This window comes from Panthera leo, chromosome B3 (assembly GCF_018350215.1).
Source record: "Panthera leo isolate Ple1 chromosome B3, P.leo_Ple1_pat1.1, whole genome shotgun sequence".
NCBI classification, from domain to species: domain Eukaryota; kingdom Metazoa; phylum Chordata; class Mammalia; order Carnivora; family Felidae; genus Panthera; species Panthera leo.
In genome coordinates this window covers 110,758,668-110,783,542 of record NC_056684.1, presented here as the reverse complement: position 1 = coordinate 110,783,542, position 24,875 = coordinate 110,758,668, and the positions used below count along the sequence as shown (strand labels likewise).

Here is a 24,875-nt window from a genome sequence, read left to right as displayed (position 1 = left end):
TCCCCATTCTTAGACTGTGTGCTTCTGATGGAGCCCCATTTCCCACTCATGCAAGAAGCATGTGATCAAGACTTAGGTCATTCAGTGCACTTCAATCTGGCCACTGGATTGCTTCTCAGAAAAGCACGTGGCTTGATCAAAGGCAGTGAGACGCAGTGACACTTGCTGGGAAGGAAGACTGGGACAGTGCCAGCTGCTCGTGTCTGCTGAACTTCACCCTCAGAGGATGTACGGTCTGCAGCTGTTGCTGCTGCCATTTTACAGTCACATGGAGAGAGCCTGAGGTTGGAGCTGACACAGAAAGACCGAGGAAGCTGCTAAAGCCATACAGCCAAGCTAATTCCTGGACGTCTCAGTTTAGGAGTCAACACGTTTCCTCTTTGTTTTAAGCAAGTTGTAACAATGTCTTAAATCATTCAGTTCTTCCTGTTTCGTGGCAGTGAATGCCCGAGCAGCACACGTGGGTGGCTGGAATATTTGGTACAAATTCTACCAAGCACATTTGCCTTTTGAGACTAGCAGTACATGGACATAGTATTACATTACATCTCAGCCATGAAAGATGTGGAAGAATGCTGAATGAATATGGATGGGATTTGGTCTAGATCACAGGTAGGCACACTACAGCCCATGGGCCAAATCTAGCCCACCACCTGTTCTCATAAAGTTTTACTGGAACACGACCGCACTTTGTCTATGGCTGTTTTGTCCTACCATGGCCGATCAAAGTTGAGCAGTTGTTTGCAAAGCTTAAAATACTTACTATTTACAGAGAAAATTTGCTGCCCCCTGGTATAGATGGTAGACTAATAAAACATTAGCAAATATTCCCCCCACCCCCAAGTGATTCCTGGGCTCCCAAATGGAAGCAACATTGAGTAGCCCTCCATCACAGACTTCTATCTGTACCATTAACCTCAGGCCTGATTATTAGCATTAAGAAAGCAAACTTTCATTGAACTGGATTTATCCCAGACAGTGAATGACAGACATCATACACAGTAGTCCTGGCCAAAGAGTACCTCGGAAGCCTGCAGACATAAAGCACATTTCTTTCCCCACCCCAGACCATTACCCTTCTCTCAGAGTTGGGATGCTGAAGCTACTGGCGACTTCCTGCAGGAAGCCCAGTGACCTACTTCCATAAGGAGGTTGGATGAATGAAAAGCTGGTTGGAAGATGAGACCAGTTCTTCAGTTTTATAATGGAATGTCAGCGTTGTTATCTGTACATCTACCATCTGAAGCCAATGGATTCCACTGCTACCAACAATATGGAGCACTCAGAGCTCCACTCTTAATTCTATCAAGCTCCTGACACAAGTACAGTAGATGGTTAACATTGATGCAGTCGCCAAGGTCACATAAGCAACCACCTTGCCAGGAGTCTCTAACCTCCATCTCTCTGCTAAGTTAAGTCACCAGGAAGCAACATATCAAGATCTAAGGCTAGTCCTCAATGGAAGGCCATCGTGGAGCTGTTATTTAATACTATGGCATATGCTTTTGTGGGCGGTCTTCATGAGAAGTGGCTTCATCAAGTAGAGTACAGCATTGCCCCCAACACAGTGGCCAGAATCTGATTGATGGCTTCTAACTCAGAAATGATGTCGCGAAGAGAAGGCAGTTTAGGAATATCATTGACTGGTATTGTTATCTCAGGGGCGTCTGCTTATCCAGGAGGCTCCCCTTCTGCTCACACGAGGATCTAGCAGGCCTCCCAACTTACACAGGACTCAACGTGGGTCTGAAATGGGTCCAAGGGGGCAGTTGGGGCCCATCTGGACATCTGTGGTAGTTCTGTATTTCTTTATTGGTGAGGGAGATATTTGGGGTAACCCATCTTGAATGCTACGTAAGTGCCTTCTACTTAAGGATACACATGATAAATCTGTTTATCTGAGAATTGATCTCCAGCACCCACTTTGAATGCTGTAAAAGTCAAGAAATCCTCCAGACCCAACTGGGAGCAGAAAGGGAGTCTCATGGTTATGCCAGTGTAAACCCCCTGAGACAAGAATGCCAGGGCGCCTGGGTGGCTCAGTCGGTTTGGCATCTGACTCTTGATTTTGGCTCAGGTCATGATCCCACGGTTCATGAAATGAACCCCATGTCGCGCTCTGTGTTGCCACGCAGAGCCTGCTTGGGTCTCTCTCTCCCTCTCTCTCTGCACCCCCAATAGTGTCCTCTTTCTCTCTCAAATAAAAATTTTTTAAATACCAGTAAATGACCCTCTCTCCTCTACCTAGGCAAACTTCACCTAATCCTGGGGCCAGCTCAAACCCTCTCCCCTTGGTATAAAGCCAACTCATACCGAAGCAATCCTTTCTGTCTCTAACCACATCAATTACTACAATTAATCCCCTAATACCTTGAGGCTGCTGGTGTTAGAGGGTTTGGCCTTTTGTTACAGTCATGGGAAGGATGCATTTCAATGTGCTGCTTTGTGGCCCAAACTGTTTTGTTATCTGGGCAAAAAGAGCACGGGGGCAGGAATTATATTCCGAGATGAGGATACCCTCTTCTCGTCCATGGAGGGTCAGGACACAGAGTATCTGCCTTGTTGGCCTCCCTTGAGAGAGAGTCTCTCACCAGATGAGAAGGAAAGCCAGGTGACCACAGGATTCTGGCCCGTTCTGTGACAGTCCCCCCGCCTCTGGTCAGGACAGCCACCTCCACCTGTTGCTGAATTCTTGCCTTCGGACTCAGGAGCACAGTCTCTGCTCAGAATCAGACAGACACACAGACAGCATGAGACGCGGCGTACAGAGGGCTGGGACAAAAGTAAACAGAACTGGTTTGGGGAACTTGGGAGACAGAGCTTCTCCCACTGCTTGTTGGGCCCACGGTGGCATCCACTGGAGCAGCTGAGGGTGGAACCCAAGTCAGATCCCTGCAAGGTCTGAAATGTCACACACACGGGAGACCGGCAATCCGCGAGCAATCTTCAGTAACTCCCAACAGTGGACACTCTGAGAGAATGTTCTTGGGACCAGTCACAAATGAGAGACATCAGAGAAAATGTTATTCTTTTATTATTTCAAGGAGGTAATACATAGCCCAATCCGCCAAAGCAATAGGGAATGAGAGGCAGCAGACGGCCAGAGTTTTGAGAAGAGCCTCGTGCCGCACCTCCAGGCTCCTGTCTGCTCGCAGTCCGGGGCTGCGTACATGAAGGCCAGGTCAGCCGCACGGAGTGTGCCGTGACTGTAGCAGCGGACAGATGGCCCAACTCAACGCCCCGCTGACCGAGAAAGGGTTCCCCGTGAGCAGCAGAGGCCCTGCCAGGCTGAGCACGCCGGGCCGCACTCAGTCCTGCCACAGCCAGCTGAGCAGCCAGCCTATCTAGCACTTGATTTTATCTCTGTGAGACTAGAGTGGGCAGGATGTGAATAAATCCTGAGTCAAATTAAGGTGAAAGACTTAGTAGTGTTAATACTCCAGATGAGAGAAGACAACACCGTCTCTGAGGGTGATGGGCTGGGAGTCTGATGGAAGAAAGATGGAAACACGCACAATGGCCACAGGCTGCAGGTGCGGCCTTGAGGACACGAGAAGGGTATTTCACATACATGATGGGGGGCGGGCACTGGGGCTGCTTCCTCAGACACAGAAATGAACTAGAGGTTCATTTTCCACTCATAATTGGTTTCCTGGGTCTAAGTTACCACCCCTGTGGCTGAAGCGAGTCCCGCCCTGGGGAGAAGTGTGGCTCAGTTCTCCAGTGCGGAGGGGGAGGGACTCACAACTCAAGGAGATCTTTCTCCCCCACCCCCAGCTCCTTTCCCTTGCAAATGACTGAGGTGGAAGGTGAGAGGTAGGGCACCTCCTAGTGAAGTCCCACCATGATTTTTTTCTAGAGAATTCACTGTGATGGGACCAAAGCTCCCCCTCCCCCTCGGCACGGAATAGACTTATTTCCACTCAGGGGAGGGCACCTTCCTGGTGACTTAATGGTGGCGTGCAGAGGGGAATCGCAGCAGTGACTCATAGACACCGTTCATTTCAGTACGACTGTCCGGGCCGGAGAGCTGGCGGCGAGGGACTGGTCCTGCCCAGCATGCACCGTTCCCCAACAATCCTGGCCAGGCCAGAGCCGGGTTTAGATGCCGCACGGGCTGACAGATTTTTGGTTTGACGGAAGTGGAAAGAATTTTTTAAAAACCACGCCACTATTTTCTCCAAACCCAGGGCCATCAGTTTTGTTTTGTTTGACAAGAAAAGGACAAAGGACCACAGCTCCCTAGTGGCCAAGGCTTCTGCAGCACAGAATGCAGTATGTATCGAAATGCATAAACCTGGGTCTGACCGGGGAGGTGGGTGAACATAGAGCCAGGGGCCCTGGGTCTTCTAGTCGGTGGCAGTCTCTCCTGGTGCCTCGTCATGTTCCTCAAAGCCCGGGACTGGCTTCTGCAGGAAGTGCATGGTGGCCTGGATCACCTTATCTGGTCCAATATTGTACACAGGGTGAGTGGGCTGCTGCAAAGAGAACAGATGCCGATCAATCACCCCAGTGGTCCTTGCGACCGTGCACAGACTTGAAACCTTTACATGGACTTGTAAGAATTTATCAGAAGAAGGAATCATCAGAGATACACAGGGAGATTTATCACCCCAGGCCCTGATGTTCAACAACAAGGTATTAGTAAAAGCATTTAATGCTACATGGGATGCAAAGGAATATTACACAGCCGTTTAAAAACATGCTTTCAAATATTTAATGGTAAGGGCAAATGCTTATAACGTATCATGTGAGGAAAACAGTATATACAATGTTATCCCAAACTTACTTTTTGAAAATGTGTTTGTAGATGTGATTTATAGGCAGAAATTGGACATACACCAAAATCGGTCCCGTGATATTTTCTTATACTTTTGTATATATTCTAATTATTAAAACATACATGCATTTATTTACATTTGTAATCAAGGAAAAGGACCACAACGCGATGATGCAGTAAAAGCATCAGGCCATATTTAAACTCTTTTATAGTAGTCTGCTACATCATAGAAATCCAAAAGAAACTTCAGGTCTGAGACAGGGCACAACTGGAGGCCAATATTCAGGACTCATCCACTCTGGGAGAATGAAGGAGGGGACAGAAATGCAGGAGAGGTTTTAAAACTACTTTTAAAATACTATGGGGGCGCCTGGGTGGCTCAGTTGGCTAAGCGTCCGACTTTGGCTCAGGTCGTGATCTCATGGTTCATGAGTTCGAGCCCCACGTCGGGCTCTGTGCTGACAGCTCAGAGCCTGGATCAGGCTTCAGATACTGTGTCTCCCTCTCTCTCTGCCCTTCCATCATTCACGCTCTGTCTCTCTGTGTCTCTCAAAACTGAATAAACGTTAAAAAAAAAAAAAGAGAGAGAATACTATGAGCAACTCTATGCCAAAACCTATAAAAGTACAGATAAACTGAATAATTCTATAGAACAATATAAGTTTTCAAAAGAAATTCTTTAAAATTTGTATGAATACATTTTTTAAAAAGTTTTTATTTATTTAGTTTGGTGGGGGGAGGAGCAGAGAGAGAGGGAGAGAGAAAGAATCCCAAATAGGCTCTGTGCTATCAGCACAGAGTCCAATGCAGGGCTCAAACTCACAGAACCATGAGATTACGACCTGGGGCAAAATCGAGTCAGACACTTAACCAACTGAGCCGCCCCAACTTGTATGAATAAATTAAATCAGTAATAACAGTTGCTTATTCTGCTCCACCATTCCTCCCCCAAAATATCAGGCAGGCCTGGATGGTTTCTCAAGCAAGTGCTACCAAACCTACAAGAAACATAATCTCTAACTTCTATAAACTTTTTCAAAGTCTAAACAAAAGGCAGGGGTGGCGGTGGAGAAGAAGTACCCATCTAATTTTATGAGGCTGTGATATTATCCTGAAATATAAACTGGAAAGAGCAATACAATAAAACAAAAATTCAGATCAGCTTTTCTTATGAATACCATGCAAAAAAAATCCTAAATAAAAATACTAGTCAGGGACACCTGGGTGCCCAGGTAAAAATACTAGTAAAATACTAGTCAGTCAGTTAAGCATCTGACTCTTGGTTTCAGCTCAGGTCATGATCTCGTGGTTTCGTGGGTTTGAGCCTCGTGTTGGGCTCTGTGTTGGTGGCGCAGAGCCTGCTTGGGATTCTCCCTCCCTCGCTCTCTGTCCCTCCCCCACTCGCACTGTCTCTCAAATTAAAAAAAAAAAAAAAAAAAAAATACCAGTCAAAAATGCTAGCAAACTGGGGCACCTGGGGGTCTCGGTTGCATGTGCAACTCATGGTTTTGGCTCAGGTTACAATCTCACAATTTGTGAGTTCGAGCCCTACGTTGGGCTCTGTGCTAGCAGTGCAGAACCTGTTTGGGATCCTCTCTCTCCCTTTCTCTCTGCCCCCCCCCCCCAAATAAATAAACTTAAAAAAAATACTAGCAAACTGAATCCAGCAATGTATTAAACACACACAATCACGCTGTCCTCTGACCATAAGAAGGGCTGATCCTAGGAATGTAATGTTAACATCAGAACACTTATTAACAAAATATAGCACAGTCAAGGAGAAAAACCAGATGTAGAAAAAGCCCTCAGTAAAATTTAATATTAGATTATGATTGGAACAAACAAACAAGAAACAACCTGGCAAACCAGGAAGAGAGGGTTAAGTAACATCCTTAACTTGATAGGAGGTATTTATCAGAACCCTGCAGTAAGGATCCTACATAATGCTGAAATTATAGACACCTTCCCATCACAACCAGAAGCAAGACAGGAGCGCCCCCCCATGACCACCTCTAGTCAACACTCTATAGGGGTCTTAACCAACATCCCAAGGCAGAAAAAGAAATAAAATTCTTAAGAATCAGAAAGAAAAAGGCAAAACTGTCCTTATTCGAAAATAACATCACATGCTAAATAAAAAAAATCCAAGAGATTCTACAAACTATTACAACTATTAAGTTCAGCAAGGTGGCTGCATACAATTAAAATATAAATATCATTTCTGTACATTAGTAACAACCAGTCACAAATATAAAAAAATATTCCAGTCACAATAGACACAAAAAGTATAAATTTCCTAGACATAAGTCTAACAAAAGATGTGTTAGTCTTTTATAGAGAAAATGATGTAAGACCACTGAAGGACATGAAAAATAATCTGAAAAATCGTGTTCACAAATGGAAAGCCTTAATATTGAAATGAAGTCTGTTCTCTCCCATTAATCTTAAATCTAATGTGATTCCCATAAAAATTCCATTATAGTTTATTTTTTTGTGTGTGTGGAACTCGATAAGCTGATCCTAAAACTCATAGGAAAAAGCAAAAAGAAAGAACAGCAAGGCAATTTTGAAGAAAAAAAACAAGGGGATGGGACCTGCCTACCTGCATTTACAATTTGCTTAAGAGAGTACAGACAGGCAAACAGACCAGAGGAACAGAACAGAGTCACTTCATATACAGAAACTCGAGTACGTGACAGACATGTGACACACATCAGTAGGAAAGTTGTAAACTTCCATAATTGGTATTGGTCAATTGGTCATCTACATGGAAAAAATATAAAATTATATCCAACCCTCACCACAGACAGAAACCAATTCCAAGAGAATTAAAAATCCAGATGGGAAGAGCAAAACTTTAAATGGTTTGGAAGAAAATATACGTATGACCTCAGTGTAGGGAAAGATTTTTTTTTTTCTAATGTTTTATTTTTGAGAGGACAGAGCATGAGTGGGGGAGGGGCAGAGAGAGAGGGAAACAGAATCGGAAGCAGGCTCCAGGCTCCGAGCTGTCAGCACAGAGCCCAACACAGGGCTCGAACTCACAAACCATGAGATCATGACCTGAAGTTGGATGCTTAATCGACTGAGCAACCCAGGTGCCCTGGAAAGATTTCTTTAAAAAAATTTTTTTTAATGTTTATTCCTTTTTGAGAGACAGAGAGACAGAGCATGAGTGGGGCAGGGGCAGAGAGAGAAGAAAACACAGAATCCAAAGCAGGCTCCAGGCTCTGAGCTGTCAGCACAGAGCCCAACGCGGGGCTCAAACCCATGAACTAGGAGGTCATAACCTGAGCTGAAGTCAGATGCTTAACCAACTGAGCCATCCAGGCACCCCCGGGAAAGATTTCTTAAGTACCCCTCCACCATCAAAAACCAAAAAGGCAGTAAAACTGTTCACTATAAAATTAAAAGTCTTCTATTCAACAACCAAAAAACCCACTAAAAGTGAAAAGACAAGTCACGAACTGGAAGAGATTTACTACACACGTCACCGACACAGGATTAGTATTGAGAACACACAGAGAACGCCTTCAAATGTGTAAGAAAAGGGCAAACAATTAAAATTACAAATCAGCAAGCAAGCAAGCAGCTGGCAGGCAATTCACAGAAGACATAACACAAATAGTCAACGAACATTTGAGAAGATGCTCAACCTTACTACGAATGAGGGAAATGTAAAAATAAAACTGAGATACCATTTCCCACCTATCAAATGGCAGAGAGGAAAAGTTGGACCACAGAGCAACTCATCTGAGTACTGTGCGAGTGTAAAACGACACAAGCCACATGGGCATTGGGGGGGGGGGGGAGGGTGCTGTCTATGAAGATGAAGGTGTGTGTGCTCTTCAACCCAGCAAGTCTCTCCTAGAGAAACTGACACAAGAATGTGCACTGTGACTCCGTTTGCAATAGCACAAACCGAAACCATCTCAACGTTCGCCAACAGGAGAAGAAAAATCAGTTGGGGTACATTTATACAAGGGAACACCATATAGTTGTTAAAATGTTCAAGCAGAGCAACATATGTGAACGCGGGTAAACCTCAAAAGTGTAACGGTCAGCAAGAACAGCAATGCACAATAAGTGATCCAGTAGCTACTGTCCTAAAAGGCATGAAAACATTCTCTGTCTATATTGTTTATGGATACATACATATGTAGTGATAGCACAAAAACTTATCTGCAGGCTTGCCAAATGTCAAACTTAGGACAAGGTGATGCTGGGGATGGAAGGAGACTGACAAATGGAAAAGGGGTGCATGGGAGGCGAATATGGAAACATGTTAAGACTTGAAAAAGCTGAGTGGTTGCAACTCCGATTTTGTCTGGTTATCAGTGAGGCTGAGCATCTTTTTATCCATACTGGCCATCTGTGTTCCTTCTGTTGGAACTATTCTGTGACAGTCTGCACGGGCCCCGTGATTTGATGGCCGTGGACGGTGTTAGTTGGATTCACGTCACAGGCTCACGTCTAGGCTCAGGGGTGTTTCCCGCGGCCAGGCTGGTCTAGGGCTGGATGTGGGGCTGAACATCCTGCCCGCAAGGGGCTAACAGCTCTGGGAGGCAGCAGACAAAACCAAGTTAAACACACGCTACAAACTGCAACTGAGTGCCACGAGGGGCACAAACAAGGCGCGGTGGTGGAGCACTGTAGGGAGGCCTCCTTCACAGAGGTGGTCTGGGAATCTTCTCTGGAGAGACGGCATGTCACTGTAGGCTCCAGAAGACAGCCAGCCATGCAGCGAGGACTGTGTGGCTGCAGATTCCAGAAACCTACTGCCTCTTAGTACATTTCCTCAATGGAACTATGAATAGAAGTCTGGGTCTGAGGCAGGGATAAAGGCACAGAACCTCTGTCTCAGACTGGATGCCCCCACCTGGAACCCTGAGTTTGCCTTAAGATAGTTCCCTCCTAGGTCCCAGGCTCCCTCCGGGGCGGCTGCCAATGGAGGGAGGGTGGGGGCTGCGTGCTCACAGACCTGCCCACAGGAGGCACATGGATAGTTGTGCAGGACACGCGTGGCTGCTCCCCTCTCCTGGTATGCCCCCATCCTGGGGACCCTGTGGAGAAGCGCCATCAAGCCCCCCACCCGGCCTTACCAGAGCATTTTCGGGCACACCCAGGACCACATCGTGCAACATGGCTCCACTGCCGAAGTGCTGGGCTATGGACAGGCCGCTCAGGCAGTAGCAGGTGTGGTAGAAGTCCCGAGACCTACAAAGACAAGGTAGCTCTGAGCAGGGACTCCTCCATTCCCACAAATCCCCCCAGGCACAGCCTCCAACAGGAGACTCAGGCCTGGAGCACACCCCCACATCCCAGGCCCAGGTCAAGCCGTGGCATTTCTCAGAGCCCCACTCTTCAGCCCTGCACCCTTGTAGTCTTGTAGACTTGTAGTCCGTCCCCCCAGGGTCTCCTCCAGCTGTCTTCCAGAAAGGACTCTCCAGGGTAGTGCTGGTGCTAAATTAATGTATTTCTCAAAAAAAAAAAAAAAAAAAATCCTACCAAAATGCCTAGAAATGAGCCAAATTCTCCCTGACAAACTGCTAGGGACCAGCCTTCAGCTGGGCCTTCCCCTGGATGCTGACAGTCACAGGGTGTGTGCTGGCCCAGTAGCAAAGGGAACAGGACTTATCTGATTTCCCTTTTCTTTTTATTGCAGCGCCTCAAGGTATTTAATCTATGCTGCAATAGTTGTGATTATAATTTCTGTTTATGACACTCAAGGGTTTTAAAGTCCTATATCCTGTTCTATTTAAATCAGTTTCGTTTAAAAAAAAAAAAAAAAAGGCAAGAAAAGCCACCAACTTGGCAATCTATGTACCTACCCAGAGAGGGGGCTGCATGGAAGCTGGGGGAAAAGATGGGCACTGGGGGGTGCCAGGATGGCACTGGAAGGGGTGCTCCCACTGGGAGGCTTCTTCCCACAACACACTAGCACCAAGCAGCTGGATGGAAAGGGAGCCCCCTCCCCCCTGCCCCCCAGGCTTTTAAAGGTCAGCGGCTGTCACCCTCTGGTTCTGGGGAGGCTTGAGTGGCACACCATCTCTCCCCTCCCTGCCCCTCCCTCTCCCAAGAGAAGGCACTCACTTGCCAGGCTTATCCAGAAGCCCCCCGGCGGGGCACTGGCAGCACATAAGAATGTACTCCTGCAGGGCCTGCTGATGAAACATCCAGTGGCTCATGCTGAGGGCAGGGTCGCCTGCAGAAAGGCATAGCGTCAAGGCATGCCCGGTGGGCATCCAGCACGGTATGAATGACGTCTTTGTATTTTATTACCCACTGGGGACAGTTAAGGTTTCCCTCTATTATTCCTGGACTAATTTTGAAAATTACATTCTTGGGACACTTGATATCTTCGCCCACGTCCCATGATATGTCCCTTCTCCCGACCTTTGACTTGAGTCAAAGAGCAGCAGTGCAGAACGATACCTTGGGGTAAACGCCCTTACTGTGAATGCCTGTCCTAAACCACATCACGGACAGGCGTGGGCCAGCTGGCTATCTCTGCCTTCCAGATCCACCCTCTCACTGCTCCTGACTCAGTCCACAACTCCCTCCTCTGGGCCTCTTAAGACATTTCCTCTAGCACATCCCTGACTCTAACTGGCTAAGAGAACTCTCAACAGGGGTGATGTCTGTTCCTTCTACTTTTCTAAACCTCAACTTAATGTATCTCCAAAGGGCATCCTCCAACTCCTCTCTTGGCCTCAAAAACTGTTCCTAAGAAGGATTACTAGTAACCGCCAGGATTTCTGCATCATATAATAGGGTAGGGCACCTGAGTGGATCAGTTAAGTGTCTGACTCTAGATTTCGGCTCAGATCATGATCTCACAGCTTGTGAGTTCAAGCCCTGAGTCGGGCTCTACACTAACAGCAGGGAGCCTGCTTGGGATTCTCTTCCTCTCCCTTTCTACCCCTCCCCTGCTTGCGCTTTCTCTCAAAGTAAGTAAATAAACTTAAAAAAAAATATGGCAGCAGGAGCAGAAACTGGCAGTTCTGGTAATAATGCTCATGTATGAACAAGCAACTGGCCTTCTTCATTCTGAAGCTGAATCAGTATGGTCGGAGAATTCCGTGGGCCGCATAGTTATCAAATGCAGATGACAGAGACTGCCAACAGATGGATGCTTCCAGAAGCATTTATGTGGGAATTTTTTTTTTTTTAAATATACACATGCATTAAGTCCTTGGTCAATTTTATACTTGGATACTCGGGCTACTACAAAGATAGCAAGTAATCTGTGAATACAAATTAAAAGCTAATTTTTCCTTCTTCCAGTCTGTTTCTGTGCATTTTTCTATATAGTTATTATAATTTTATATTTTGCATTCTCCATTTAACACTATAGGCATACATTTTTCTATGCTGTTATCATACTGTTGATTTTTCCTTTGTAATTTCTTCTTTAAAGAAGCAAATTTAATAGCTACTGGGATTTGAGGAGGGTAATGATGAAAATTCTACAATTGATTATGGTCATGGCTGCACAACTCTGATTACACTAAACACCACTGAGTTGTATATTTTAAGTGAGTGAATTGTACGGTATGTGAATTCTATCTCAAGAAAGCTGTTACTTTTTCTTTAAAAAGCAAATTTACTAAACTTTAGGATCACTGCATTAAACATCTGTACAAAATATCCTTTTATTCTATATCCTGTAGGAAATAAAAGACTATTATTATAAGGTAAGTGCCAACCTGTCACTAAAAGCAGAATCTGAAAAGAAATTGCTATGTTTATTATCAGACAGATTACAGAGTGGGTCGGTTGCCTGCTACCTTATGGAAATCTACAAGCTCCGAGTCCACAAACTCCACCAGGAGCTTCCAGGGGTCCTGAATCTGCACAGCAGCTCACACAACCAGAGACGAAGGCAGGCGTGATGACGGGTGCTGCTTGTGCACCACAATTGGCCTTTTAGTCCTTTATACCTCTCCCTTCAATTACAAATCCCCATTATTATGTCATTTTGCTTTTCAAAGATTCCTTTTATCTAAGAAATCAAAAGCTTTCCCAAACAGTAACTGACAGGTTCAGCCACATGCAGCTCAATTTCACAGGTGGACAAATCCAGGCCTGGAAGTATGTCCCAAGGAACACACAAGCAACGAGTAACCATCAGTCTAAACCCAAACTCACGGGCCTGCTGCTTTCTTACTGCTCCACAGAAACCAAATAACTCACTAATTTAGTCAGCATTGAATATTTTTAAGATATTAATAATTCGTTCTTCTACTCAACTGCTGTCTTCTACACACATAAGGCAGCCACCTGCATGGAACCACTAACGGCCACTTGCTCAGTGAGGTCGTGTGTCGGTCCTTTGTTATCTCTTTAGCCAGCAAAGTGATCATCGCCTTTACAAAATCTATTTGGTCATTTACTAAGATAAAAGCAGTAACGCACATGGTTAACAACAGCAACAAAAAAGGCAGAGTGTAGTACAGAAGGAAAAACAATTCAACACGTATGTCTCCCTCCCTTCATCTCCCACCCTCCTCCCAAAGGTGCCCATTGCTAAAGGGGTTTTGCTCACTTCCAGGAAAAGCTGTGGAGAGGTCGGTCCGTGTGCACAGAGACCACTCTAGGCCTGGCCCTTTACACTTTATGTTGTGTCCTGGAGAGTTTTCCAATTAGCTCATTGCGTCTAACCACGGGATGGGGAGATCATAATTTATTCAACTATTAAACTTTTAATGAGCATTTGGTTGTTTGCCATTAAAACTCCACTTCGACACACGTCCTTTGCTAATATCTCTGCAGGTAAATTCCCGAAAGTGTACTTGCTGGGTTTAAGTAATGTAAACAAATCTCCAAACTACCCTCCAAAAAAACCGATACAGCTATTTACACCCACACTGACAGTACAAAAGTGCCTGTTTTTCCACACTCTCCCCAACATCGGGTACCGCATTTTCTCCTCTCTGCCAACGTGACAGTAAAAACGACCAGTGTCCCACTGATTTTATTCACATTTCTTTCACTGCCATCTTTTCGTTTCATGCATGCCGCCTGTGCTGGTTAGAAGCAAGGCTCTGACGGAGGCGTAGGTGGCGACCAGGCATCGTAAGGCAAGTTGCTCACCCTTGCTGGTCTTTGTTTCCTCATCTGTAAGATGGGGATAACAACAGCACCTATCACAGCACTGCTCAGAGGATCAAATGAGAAAACACCTGTGGAGGACTCCGTTCAGTCCCTGGCTGAGGCTGAGCGCTTGGCAAGCCTCAGCGGCCAGGAGGAGCGGTGGTCATAGAGGGGGTAACACAAGTAGTAGCTCTTTCCTGCCCGTCCGGAATCTGCCCGTTCAGATCCTCTGCCTGGTTTTCAGTGGGGCTGTTCATCTGTTTCTTAGTGATTTAGGAGCCTCTCAACTTAAAGAAATTTAGCCCTTTGTCATTTGTCACAAATAATTTGTCCTACCTTGCTACTTACCTTGCTACTTGTTTTGTTTATAGAATTTCTCTTCTTTTATAAAAGAATTTTATTTTTCTTTTTCTTTATGCAAGGAATACAAATTACTTGTAGAAAATCAGAAAATACACATAAAAAAAGAAAGAAAACAAATATTGCGTGTCGCTTCACAGTCCAGGTGCCTTCTCATAATTTTTTGGAGTCAACTCTTCGCTAAAAATGGAATTATATACAGACTGCTTTGAAACCTTTGATCACAGTGTATTACGAAAATCTTTGCACACATCGTCTCCTTGAGACTCCCAACGTCAGTATTCTGCCCACCACTCAAGACACTGCCCTTCCCTTCCCACTGCTGCTGAGAAGTGGGTGAGCTTCAAGCCCAACACAGGCCTTCTCCTGGGCCCTGACAAAAGCTGCAAGGTCCACGATTCACAGGCAGCGCTTTCCACAGGCAAAGCTCTGAAGGTCATTTCCTCCAGGACCTGTGCTACAGTAAACAGAATGTCAATTGGGGCTCCTCTGAAGATGCTGGCAGGGAGCACTCTTCTCACAGCTCTCCTGGATTTTCCTGGCATCTCATCCCAGCCAGGGACAGGTTTGTGAAAGGCTGACCATTTTACCAAGGGCTTGACCTCACTAGTTTCAAATAAGGAATCACTAAAACCCTAAGTTATTTTTGCTTTGAAAACACTGAAGTTTCAGGGAATTCTTGACCTCCCAATCATAGTGGTCAAGCCAGAGACCGTGCAGGCTCCAGAGTCAGGGGAATGATCTATCCTAACGCCCTGAGACCCTAAGCCCAGGGGCCCAAGGCAAGGAATCGCAGGACAGACTGAGACCGGCAGAATGGGAAGCCAAGGGGGCGCCTGGGTGGCTCGGTTGGTTAAGGATCTGACTTTGGCTCAGGCTCAGGACATGATCTCACAGTTCCTGGGTTCGAGCCCTCATCGGGCTCTCTGCTATTAGTGCAGAGCCTGCTTCGTATCCTCTGTCTCCCTCTCTCTCTGCCCCTCTCCCACTCAGGCTCTCTCAAAAATAAAATGAACATTAAAAAAAGAAAGAAAGAATGGGGGGCACCTGGGTGGCTCATTCCATTAAGTGTCTGGCTTTAGCTTGGGTCATGATCTCACAGCTCATGAGTTCGAGCCCTGCATTGGGCTCTGTGCTGACAGCTCAGAGCCTGGAGCCTGCTTTGGGTTCTATGTCTCCCTCTCTCTCTGTTCCTCCCCTGCTCACACTGTCTCTCTCTCTCTCAGAAATAAAGATTGCAATGTCTCTCTCTTTCTCCCAAAAATAAAGATTAAAAAAATAAAAAATAAATTAAAAAAAGAAAGAATGGGAAGACAGGGCCGAGACTGCGTTTACTTCAATTCAGCATCCAAAGTGGCCACAACTCAGATGAAACGAAGAGACTAAAGAAAGGTGCTCAGAAAGAACAGCCAAAGAAGGAAGAAAAGCATGGGTCAGGGGGCCAGACAATAGGAAAGAATCTCATCTTCCACATTTGAGCTATTAATTACCCAATTATTAAGTCCAAAGAAAACCTTCTCTCTGGGCCAAGGGCTCTCACTCCAAGAACACATCAGCACCCAGCGGGACAGCCATGACTTCCCCTCCCCCCACCAGTTTCCTCAGAGACACGCTGCTCTCACATAAAATAAATAAGAAAGATGGTTCAGGAGTCAGCGGGCGACCTGAGATTTCAAATGATCAAATAAAGGAAGGCGCTCCGAAGTTGTGCTTGCTGTCTAACTGCTTTGGTTTTGCCTTCTGATCTGCGACTCCAGAGAAACGAACCCAGGTCTCTCCACTCCAGTGGTATGGGTGGAACAGACTTGCATTTAGGATTCTTCAATGAATTTAAAATACAACAGTGCTCGCGGCAGCAACTACAAAGCCAGTCAGACCTGGTGGATCTCTTCTCCTGGGGTTCTGCCTCTCTGCCCCTTTGTGCCATCGCCTTCTCAGTCACTGTTGTGACCGCGACGCACACAGTGTGGGTTTTCAGTTCCGATATGACCGATACGGGACGCTGCATTGGAAACTGTGGCTTCACACCCGGCTGAGGTGGCAGTCACCCTGGGACCCGGACACGCACCTACCTCCTCCTAGCCACAGACAGTTTGCAGCAGCAACTGTGACTCAACTAAACCACTGGAATTAAAGCCTAGTCTGCATGTGAGTGCAGGAGACATGGCGGGGCGGGGGGGGTGTGCGGTTCATGCAGGGCACTCAAAATCCAGGACAGACAGACAAACACTCTGGCTACCTGACTGGGGTTAGCAGCCAGGGGAAGTCACCCAGCCCCTGCCAGCAGCTCCCTGGGCTCACCTTGAGCATGCAGTGCGCGGTGCAGCAGGGGCAGCAGCCCCGCCTGCCAGAAGGAGTAGCAGCCGTCCACCAGCTTGTTGCAGCGGCCCTGAAATCCACCTTCGAACCGCATCTGCCGGCTTGTCACCCATTGCTGAGAATGAGACAGAGAAGGGAAAGGCGGGTGTAGGCCAAGTTCCCATCTCTGGGCTTCTTGGCACTGGAATTCTAGTCCTGGGGCTGTTCCTTCCTTCCCCTCACTGCCGCGGATGCAGACTGGACCATCTAAGCTGGACTCTTGGCAGGGCGGCCAGTACTGATCTCTGCTTCGTGCCCAATGGACAGCTAACCACCTTTTCCTGGGTTTCAAGTGGGTTCTGATGCTGACAGAATAAAGACATCAAGTTGGCCTATAAGGAGACCTGCAAATGTCTCTCAATAAACAAGGCTTAATGAGGAAATTGAAGGCAAGTGGCTCATTTCTAACCACTTCTCAGGGAAGTTTATTAAAAGCAGATAAATGGAATTGTGTGCTGTGTCTCAGTGAATGATCTCAAACTGTTCCTGACTTTGACTTGGCACCTGAAGAAATTCATCCAAGGTTTCTTAGCAAGTTACTTGCAGGACCAGAAGCAGAAGCCATTATCCCAACCGCCAAGGACGGCTCTGTCAGCTCTAGCCTCTCTGCGTCTCCAGGGAAACCTGGTTGGCTAACAGAAGACAATCTTTTACTCTGAACTTGTAAGATGGTTCTTGATGTCACTCAGCGGTCACACATGATGCTGCTGCCCATCCCTGCTTATCTCCAAGTTTTCTAAACACACTCTGCTACCAAGATCAAGATAGCCAGGGGTTTCGTCCTCCAGAAACGAGCAGAACCGACTGGCTGAGCAGATAATGACATCTCCATTTCCCTCCCAGGCAGTTCCAGACACCAGCCACGGGCTTTCACAACTGAAAGGTGCAGAGTAGGATGTCTCCCCCTCCCCCCACCCCTAGGTTCTTACTTGACTGAGTTCCTGAAAGGAGCTACCGAGGACCCTTTTTGGAAGGGGGAGGGGATGTCTTTAAGTTACCAAGTGTGGAGTTTAGATTATATCCCTGTTCAAGGCCATACTCACCCATAAGAGTCAAATCCCAAATTCTTAGAAGAAAGACATAGAAAAAACTACACTGCAGGTGTAGGCACTAATAAATCACCAGCGAGTCTTAAATGAGCCAGTGCTTTAGGGATGATGCCATTTAATGAAAGCGGTGAAGCATCACTCAAGAAAAGAGAAAACAGGTACTACAGTGGGGAGTCCATTTTTCATTTTCTCTTACACCACAGACTAAGGTTTTTTTTTAATATTTTTTAAAATGTATGTATGTATGTATTTATTTATTTATTTATTTATTTATTTATTTATTTATTTATTTTTGAGAGAGAGAGACACACACACACACAGCACAAGTAGGGGAGGGTCAGAGAAAGACACAGAATCCAAAGCAGGCTCCAGGCTCTGAGCTGTCAGCACACAGAGCCTGATGTGGGGCTCGAATCCATGAGCAGTGAGATCATGACCTGAGCCAAAGTCAGATGCTCAACCGACTGAGTCACCCAGGTGCCCCCAAAGGTTATTGGTTTTTGTTTTTTTTCACCCAGACTAAGGGTTTTTAAGCTGGACTACATAATTTTTTCCAGTGTCTAAGCCCATGGGTTTACTCTGCTTCCTTCGGCCATATGAATTCATAAAATCCTTCAGATATGGGTCCTAGTTCTCTCAAAGCAAAAGGAGGGGACGGAGTGGTCTGGGTAAGAAGGACACTGGCATTCATTGAGCACCTACTATATGTTATCTCCTTTAACCTTCAGAGTCCAGAGTTCTAACCCCTCCTTTAACCTTCAAAGAACTGTTATCTCTACCTTACAGAGGACCAAGGAAATTGAAGTTAAAACGGACACATTTCCTAAGGTCGTGTGGAACTGGGAGAGACAGGGCCCAAATCTAGAGTGTTGCCATTGTAACCGAGCCTCCTGCTGGTTATATTCCTCATTTCTTCCCAGGAAATGGGGCTTTTCAATTTCATGCCTTATTGGTAATCAGTCTCTTAAATGTCTAGCTGGCCATTTCAGCATGAACCTTCCAGGAAAGTATGCTATAGGAGGCATCCTGCGGATGAGGACAAAATACTACTGGTAGTATATCCGTAGAGTCTAACAGAAACTTTCTTGGAAGCTCATGATGGGTCTCATGACAGTTCCTATGATGAGCAGCTGACATCTGAGCTTGGGGAGAAGAGATGAATGTCCACTGCAGCTGGTTTGCTTTGAGGTCATGGCTGGGAGTAAATGCTTCCCAAAAGACGTCTCGGTGGCACTGCATGCGTGTATGTTTGTACACTAGGCCTCTGATGATAAATTAAGAATAATCTAGTGAATCAGAATGCAGTCAGCTTTCCTTCTCGATATCTATCAGGAGCTTAGAGTCCAGACATAAATGCCTAAGGCTACCTGCTCAATGCAACCACTCTGCTCTGCCCAGCTCATTTGAATGTGGTTACTAAATGTTCACATATTGCAGCCGGTAATAACAGCTTGGCTTCAAAAGGCCTGAGAGCACTTCTCATGACTTTTTCTCTTAGCAGATTCCTTCTAAGATACATGATGACCTCCAAATTTAAGAGACTGAAGCTACGGTCTCGGAAGCAGGAGGAAGGTACTCTGCCTCATTGCAGATGTTTGAGGGACTCAGGAAGACTGTGGAGCTGGCCTAATATACTATAGAAAGTTCAGAGCAGGGAAGATGGAAAGGCAGGAAGAAAGGAGCCAAGACCCAGGCAGACGCCCACTCCTCCCACTTTCTCCGACCAGTGCTGAGCGCCCCGGCAATTACGTTGAAAATCTTCATTACGGGTCATTCAGTTCGTGGGCTCAGAGCAGGAACTCTGTTGGTCCTTCCCACAGCCAAACAGTCCCAAAGCACTGTGAGTCTGACCAGTCACATCACCAGGAGCCTGGGGCCTGAGAAGAAGAGGAGTCAACAGACACTTACCAATAGGCTCTTCAAGTTCAAGGAGCGTTCCTTTTTGAGGATGACCAGTGCGGCCAGGCCGCAGAAAGTGTAGCCGCCGTGCGCTTCCATCCCTGGAACCCCACCAATTCCACCTTCCCAATTCTGACACCTGGGAGGAGATGGAGAAGAGCAGATTGAGTGGTAGGTGTCAACCCATGAGTGGCCGGGTAGAGTGGGTGGGCACAAGTGCAGAAGCACCCAGGTTGGCAAAGAATGAGTTTGTTCAGATAATGACATGAACCATCACAACTATGAATGGAAAGATGCCAGCTAATTAACTTTTGGAAATGCCTTTTCCTCCAAAAAAAAAAGCGGGGGGGGGGGGGGGGGGAACTCAGAGAAACAGTCTACTTATGCACAGTACCTCAAATCTCTTAGGAAAAAAGTAATAAAATCATACATACAGTATGACAACCACAGGTTAGAATAAAAATGAAAAATAATTGCTATTTAGGGCAGGTCTATTGCTGGTATTTTTTCTCTTTATTCTTCTGTATTTTCAAAAGCTTGCTATAATAAACATATAAAACTTTATTACTATCGAAGTAAACTTATTTTTTAAATTATAACCTATATATTCAAATTACTCATTTACTATTATAACAATTATTATTTTGGGGGTTAGACTATATATTAATAGTGTATTCTCTAGTCATAAAAACACGCCTCATCTTGCGACCAGCAATATAGGGTCATTTTTAGGAATTCATCCTAGGAAATAAGTTAAAATGTGTTCAAAGATAAGATTATAATATAACAGTGAAATATTAGAAACAACTCAGGAACTCAACAGTAAGGGACTGGTTATATAAATTATGGCCTATCTGTACTATAGAAAACTACACATTTAAAATGATGCTATGGGGGCGCCTGGGTGGCTCGGTTGGTTAAGCATCCTACTTTGGCTCAGGTCATGATCTCACGGTTCATGGGTTCGAGCCCCACATCAGGCTCTTGCTGACAGTTCAGAGCCTGGAGCCTGCTTCGGATTCTATGTCTCCCTCTCTCTCTCTCTCTCTCTCTCTCTCTCTGCCCCTCCCATGCTCGCACTCTGTCTCTGTCTCAAAAATAAATAAAAAACATTAAAGTAAAATAAAATGAAATAAAATAATGCTACAAAGGATATTTAAAGATGTTCCCAATCAAAAAAAGTTACAAAATGGTAAGGTACTGTATAATTTTCCCGGAATTCTAGAAAGACATACACCAAAAGAGTGGCTGATGGTGGATTACAAGTGGCTTAGATTTTCTTCTTTTTGCTCATCTTTAATAAATATGCTTTTCTGTGCAATAAAGACAATTTTTCTTAGTATATATTCATATGACAGTGTAGGACTTTACTTCTGATGATCTCCGAGTATGTACACACTCTACAGGCATGTCTGCCTCACAATCCCAACCGCGGTATAGGTGCACAGGTGGATGGGCACATGATCCAAGAGCCAGCAGAACCTCCGGATGGCAGAGAAAACAAGCAATGATACCGCCTGTCTTTCAGGCACCTCTCCCTGGAGGCCTTGCATCTTGCAAACTCACAGGCCTTTTTCAGAGCAGTCCGCAGGCCCAGGGACATCACAGAGCAGGGCGCCAAGTCAAAAACTGGCTACCACCCCCTGTACGGATTCTTTAGCACCTCCATCCCATGACCCTGCTGCTGCCTAAGTGGCGAGTTTTCCTTCCAACACATTTGGCTATGTGGAGCAGAGGAACAGTCAAGTTTGAAAAGTCTGATGGGTGAAGAACAGGCAAGGCACCTCTTAACATTTTCCTTTTCCTTAACTTTTCTGAACTTACCTTTAAAAATTTTTTTTGAATAAAAAAAAAACAAACAGATAGTGTTAACAAGTAAATAATGAAAAGTAAATCTCCTGCCCAAGCTGGCTTCCTAGTCCCTCTCACCAGCAGTGACCACTGTCAGTTTGTCTCCTCCTCTCTCTCTCTCTCTCTCTCCACACACACACACACACACACATGCACACATGCACACACGCACACATGCACGATTTACATTCCGCTTTCCCTCCCTTTTATACGTGGGAGCAACTTCAATAATTGTAAATTAGTAATTTTAGTAAAATTCTTTGGGAATGTCTTCTAGCTAACCCTAACAGACTGAGCACAAGCCCAATAAAATGAAAAGAATTTAAAAAGGGATAAACCCACAAGGGTAAAGAGCATAGGAGAAGATATGAATACAGACAGGAAATAACAAAATTTCGAAAGCCAGAAAAGGGGAAAGATAAGAACTAACGGACTTAACAGATTAGAGAAACCTAAACCAGCCCGGGGATAGGAGGCAACAGAAAGCAAGACGACATGCTCCAGTGCAAGGCCCAGGAACTAGAGGCACCACGATGCCTCAAGAAGTGGGATGAGTTGGAAACAAGTTAATTGGTTGCAAACATACATAGGAATCAATGAGACCTCTGGGTATGCAGCAGAGGACAGGAAGTTTCAGGAGTTTAATCAAGAGGATCTGAACTCCAGGATGTCCAGCACAGCAGAGCAGGAAGGAGGCACCACACTGAGCAGGGGATTAAGTGAGAATCTATAATCTGAGTACAAACACCCCCTACCCCTTTTCCTCCTACTACTTTACAAAGCTGGCTGCCAACTTCATACCCCAACCAGAAATCTGGAAGATCCTTCTCAAGGGAAGCTGATAAGCCCAAGAGAAAAACCCAATGGGGTGAAAGGCTGAACCTAGCCTACTCTGGCACATGTAGCTCCCCATCAGCTTTTTAGCCCTTGGCTTCCAAATATGAATATGAGACATTTCAACAAAGTCTCTGATATGGAAGAGAGAGACCAAAACAGATGAACAAAAATACATTGGAGAAATAACGTAGGGAACAGAAGGAAACTTTTTAAAATTGTATCTTTAGATAAAATATTATATGAAATGAAAACACTTTAAGAATAAAATGTGCCTGAAACAAGAACAGGAAAGTATGTAAAAAAGAAGTATTCCTTTTATAAACGAGGATAAAATAAGCTCTGGAAATTTAAAATAGAATGGCAGAAATACAAACTCAACAGAAGGATTAGAAAATAAAAGGTAAGGGACTCTCCCAGAAAGTACAGTACGAAAGATTAAGGGTTAAAAAATAGGCAAAAAATTGTGAAAAATTAGAAGACTAATCCTACTGCTAGGAGGTTATAAAATGAGCAAACACTGAAAATAGAGGGAAAGAAATTATCAAGGAAATCATATTGTATAATAAAGATTCTGGAACTAAAGTATTTGCAATCCCAGATTGAAGATACATACTGGGTACCCAAAAAATGAAGAAAAAAAAATCCGTATCATGGTTCATCAGCCTGAAGTTTCCAAACTTCAAGAATACAGATTCCAACAACTTCTAGGGAGGGGGATAAGGTGGGAAAGAGAAAAAGAGAAACAAAACCAAAACATACAACGGATTGGGAACACAATGGCACTGGGAGGCAGTAAAGCACAGTGGTTACCATAACAGATTTTGGTCACCTAAATTTCTTGTAATTCAGCTTAATATCAAATTCAATATCCTGCCATTTGACATTTAAGGAAACCATGACATGGAGAAGTGAAATAATTTGTCCAAGGCACAAAGCTAGTAAATCACGAGACTGGGATTCAAACCCAGAGTTTTCTCCTCCTGCAAATAACAGCTACATGCTCTGGACACAATACACAGAAACAATTCCTGAGGGCTCAGCAGACTGACAAAAGGCAGGCAGATTCTGGTGGGGATTTAAAAGTTGGAGCAGACAACAGCAGGCAGGCAGTCTCTTCCCTCCCCTCCCCTCCCCTATTTTTTTCTTCCCAGTCTGCCCTGAGGATGGCTGTGGGCCCCAGTGGTGGCAGCAGCAGGTCAGAGGGGTCAGTGGAAGGCAGCCGAAACTAATGGAAAGCCCACCATTTTTCTGATAAGAAGAACCAGGCTGAAAGAAACTAAGGAGAAGTACCAGAAAGAGCCAGAGAAGGAAAACTCCTAATTCCATGTTTAAACTTCAACGAAGTTTCTACATGACTCCCAATCACACAGGTGCTGGGCAAAATGAGAGCAGCTTCTGACCCATGAACTGATCAAAGAGCTGAACCACAGCCCAGTGCAGGTGTGACAATTCACAGTTTGCATCTAACCAAGTTGATTGCCTGCTTAAACAAAAACAACACTCTTTAGAGCAATCTAACAGAATCCAGTCTCTATAATGTAACATCATAATGTCCAAAACACAACCCTAAAATTACTTGACATATGCATAATCAGGGAAATGGGACATGCCAACTCCAAGATACCCAGATGCTGAAATTACCACACAAGAATTTTAAAGCGGATGTTATAACTATATATTTACCTCAGGGAAGTAGGAAAAAAATATATATACTTATAAAGAATAAAAAGACGGGAAATCTTAACTGAGAAACAGAAAGCATAAAAAAGAAACAAATCCAGGCAGGTTAGCTCAAAAGCCTATACTCTCAATCTCTAAACTACCTTACCAATCTCTAGCTACCTTACTAGTGAGTATTACATATCAGGTCTTCAGCAGATGTTGGTTATTAGTATTATCAGCCTTTTTAACAATGACACTGGAAGCCAGAAGATAATGGAGCAATGCTAAAAAAAATTCTGAAGGATGTCAATTTATACAGTTTCCAATTTAGAAATCTCTCACCAAATAAACTATCAATCAAGTGTGAGAGTAGAATAAATAATCTTAATCTTAAAATAATGCATAATCTTAAAAATTCATCTCCCAAGTGCTCTCTTTTGGAATCTACTAGAGTATGTGCTTCATTAAAATGAGTAAGTAAGCCAAGAAAAAAGAGGACAGGGGCTTCAACAAAGGAGAGAAGTGAAGTGAATTTCATGCTGAAAGGAAGCTTCTGGATGCCTGCTGTGCAGCAAGCTGAGAGCAATCTGTCCAGACTGAAGCAGGAGAGCAGGGGGCTCCAGGAAGGATAACTCAGAACACACACACACACACACACACACACACACACACACACACAAAACTGATACATCACCGAAAGTGTTTGTATTGAGAGTAACTTTATAGCTCTGGCAGAAAATCTGGGAATAAGTCCATGGTCTATACATTTAAAAAAAAAGGGGTAATGATTAATTCCAGGAAAATAAAAATTATGTAAGACAGTAAATCTGATCATATTTTACTATCTGATTTACCTGAAAACTATATTTTCACAGTAATAGGTACTACTTTGATAAGAATAAACGTGTAAAAAACAAAATAATACAGCCTGGATATCAAGTACATAGTATCTACTATACATTTTCTTTACTTTCTTTTAAATT

General features: G+C 44.8%; 1 protein-coding gene across 2 annotated transcripts in view; it reads right to left on the bottom strand.

Moving 5' to 3' along the window:
* Positions 1-3,016: 3,016 nt before the first annotated feature.
* Positions 3,017-24,875, bottom strand: part of FNTB (farnesyltransferase, CAAX box, beta) — a 66,817-nt gene continuing 44,958 nt past the window's right edge. For both annotated transcript variants that reach the window (XM_042943509.1, XM_042943510.1), the window contains exons 8-12: positions 19,552-19,681; positions 16,538-16,670; positions 10,874-10,985; positions 9,883-9,997; positions 3,017-4,478 (exon numbers count right to left, since the gene is read on the bottom strand). In XM_042943509.1, the coding sequence (XP_042799443.1) occupies positions 4,350-4,478; positions 9,883-9,997; positions 10,874-10,985; positions 16,538-16,670; positions 19,552-19,681 (619 nt within the window). In that variant the 3' untranslated portion in view covers positions 3,017-4,349. The remainder of the gene's footprint in view (positions 4,479-9,882; positions 9,998-10,873; positions 10,986-16,537; positions 16,671-19,551; positions 19,682-24,875) is intronic.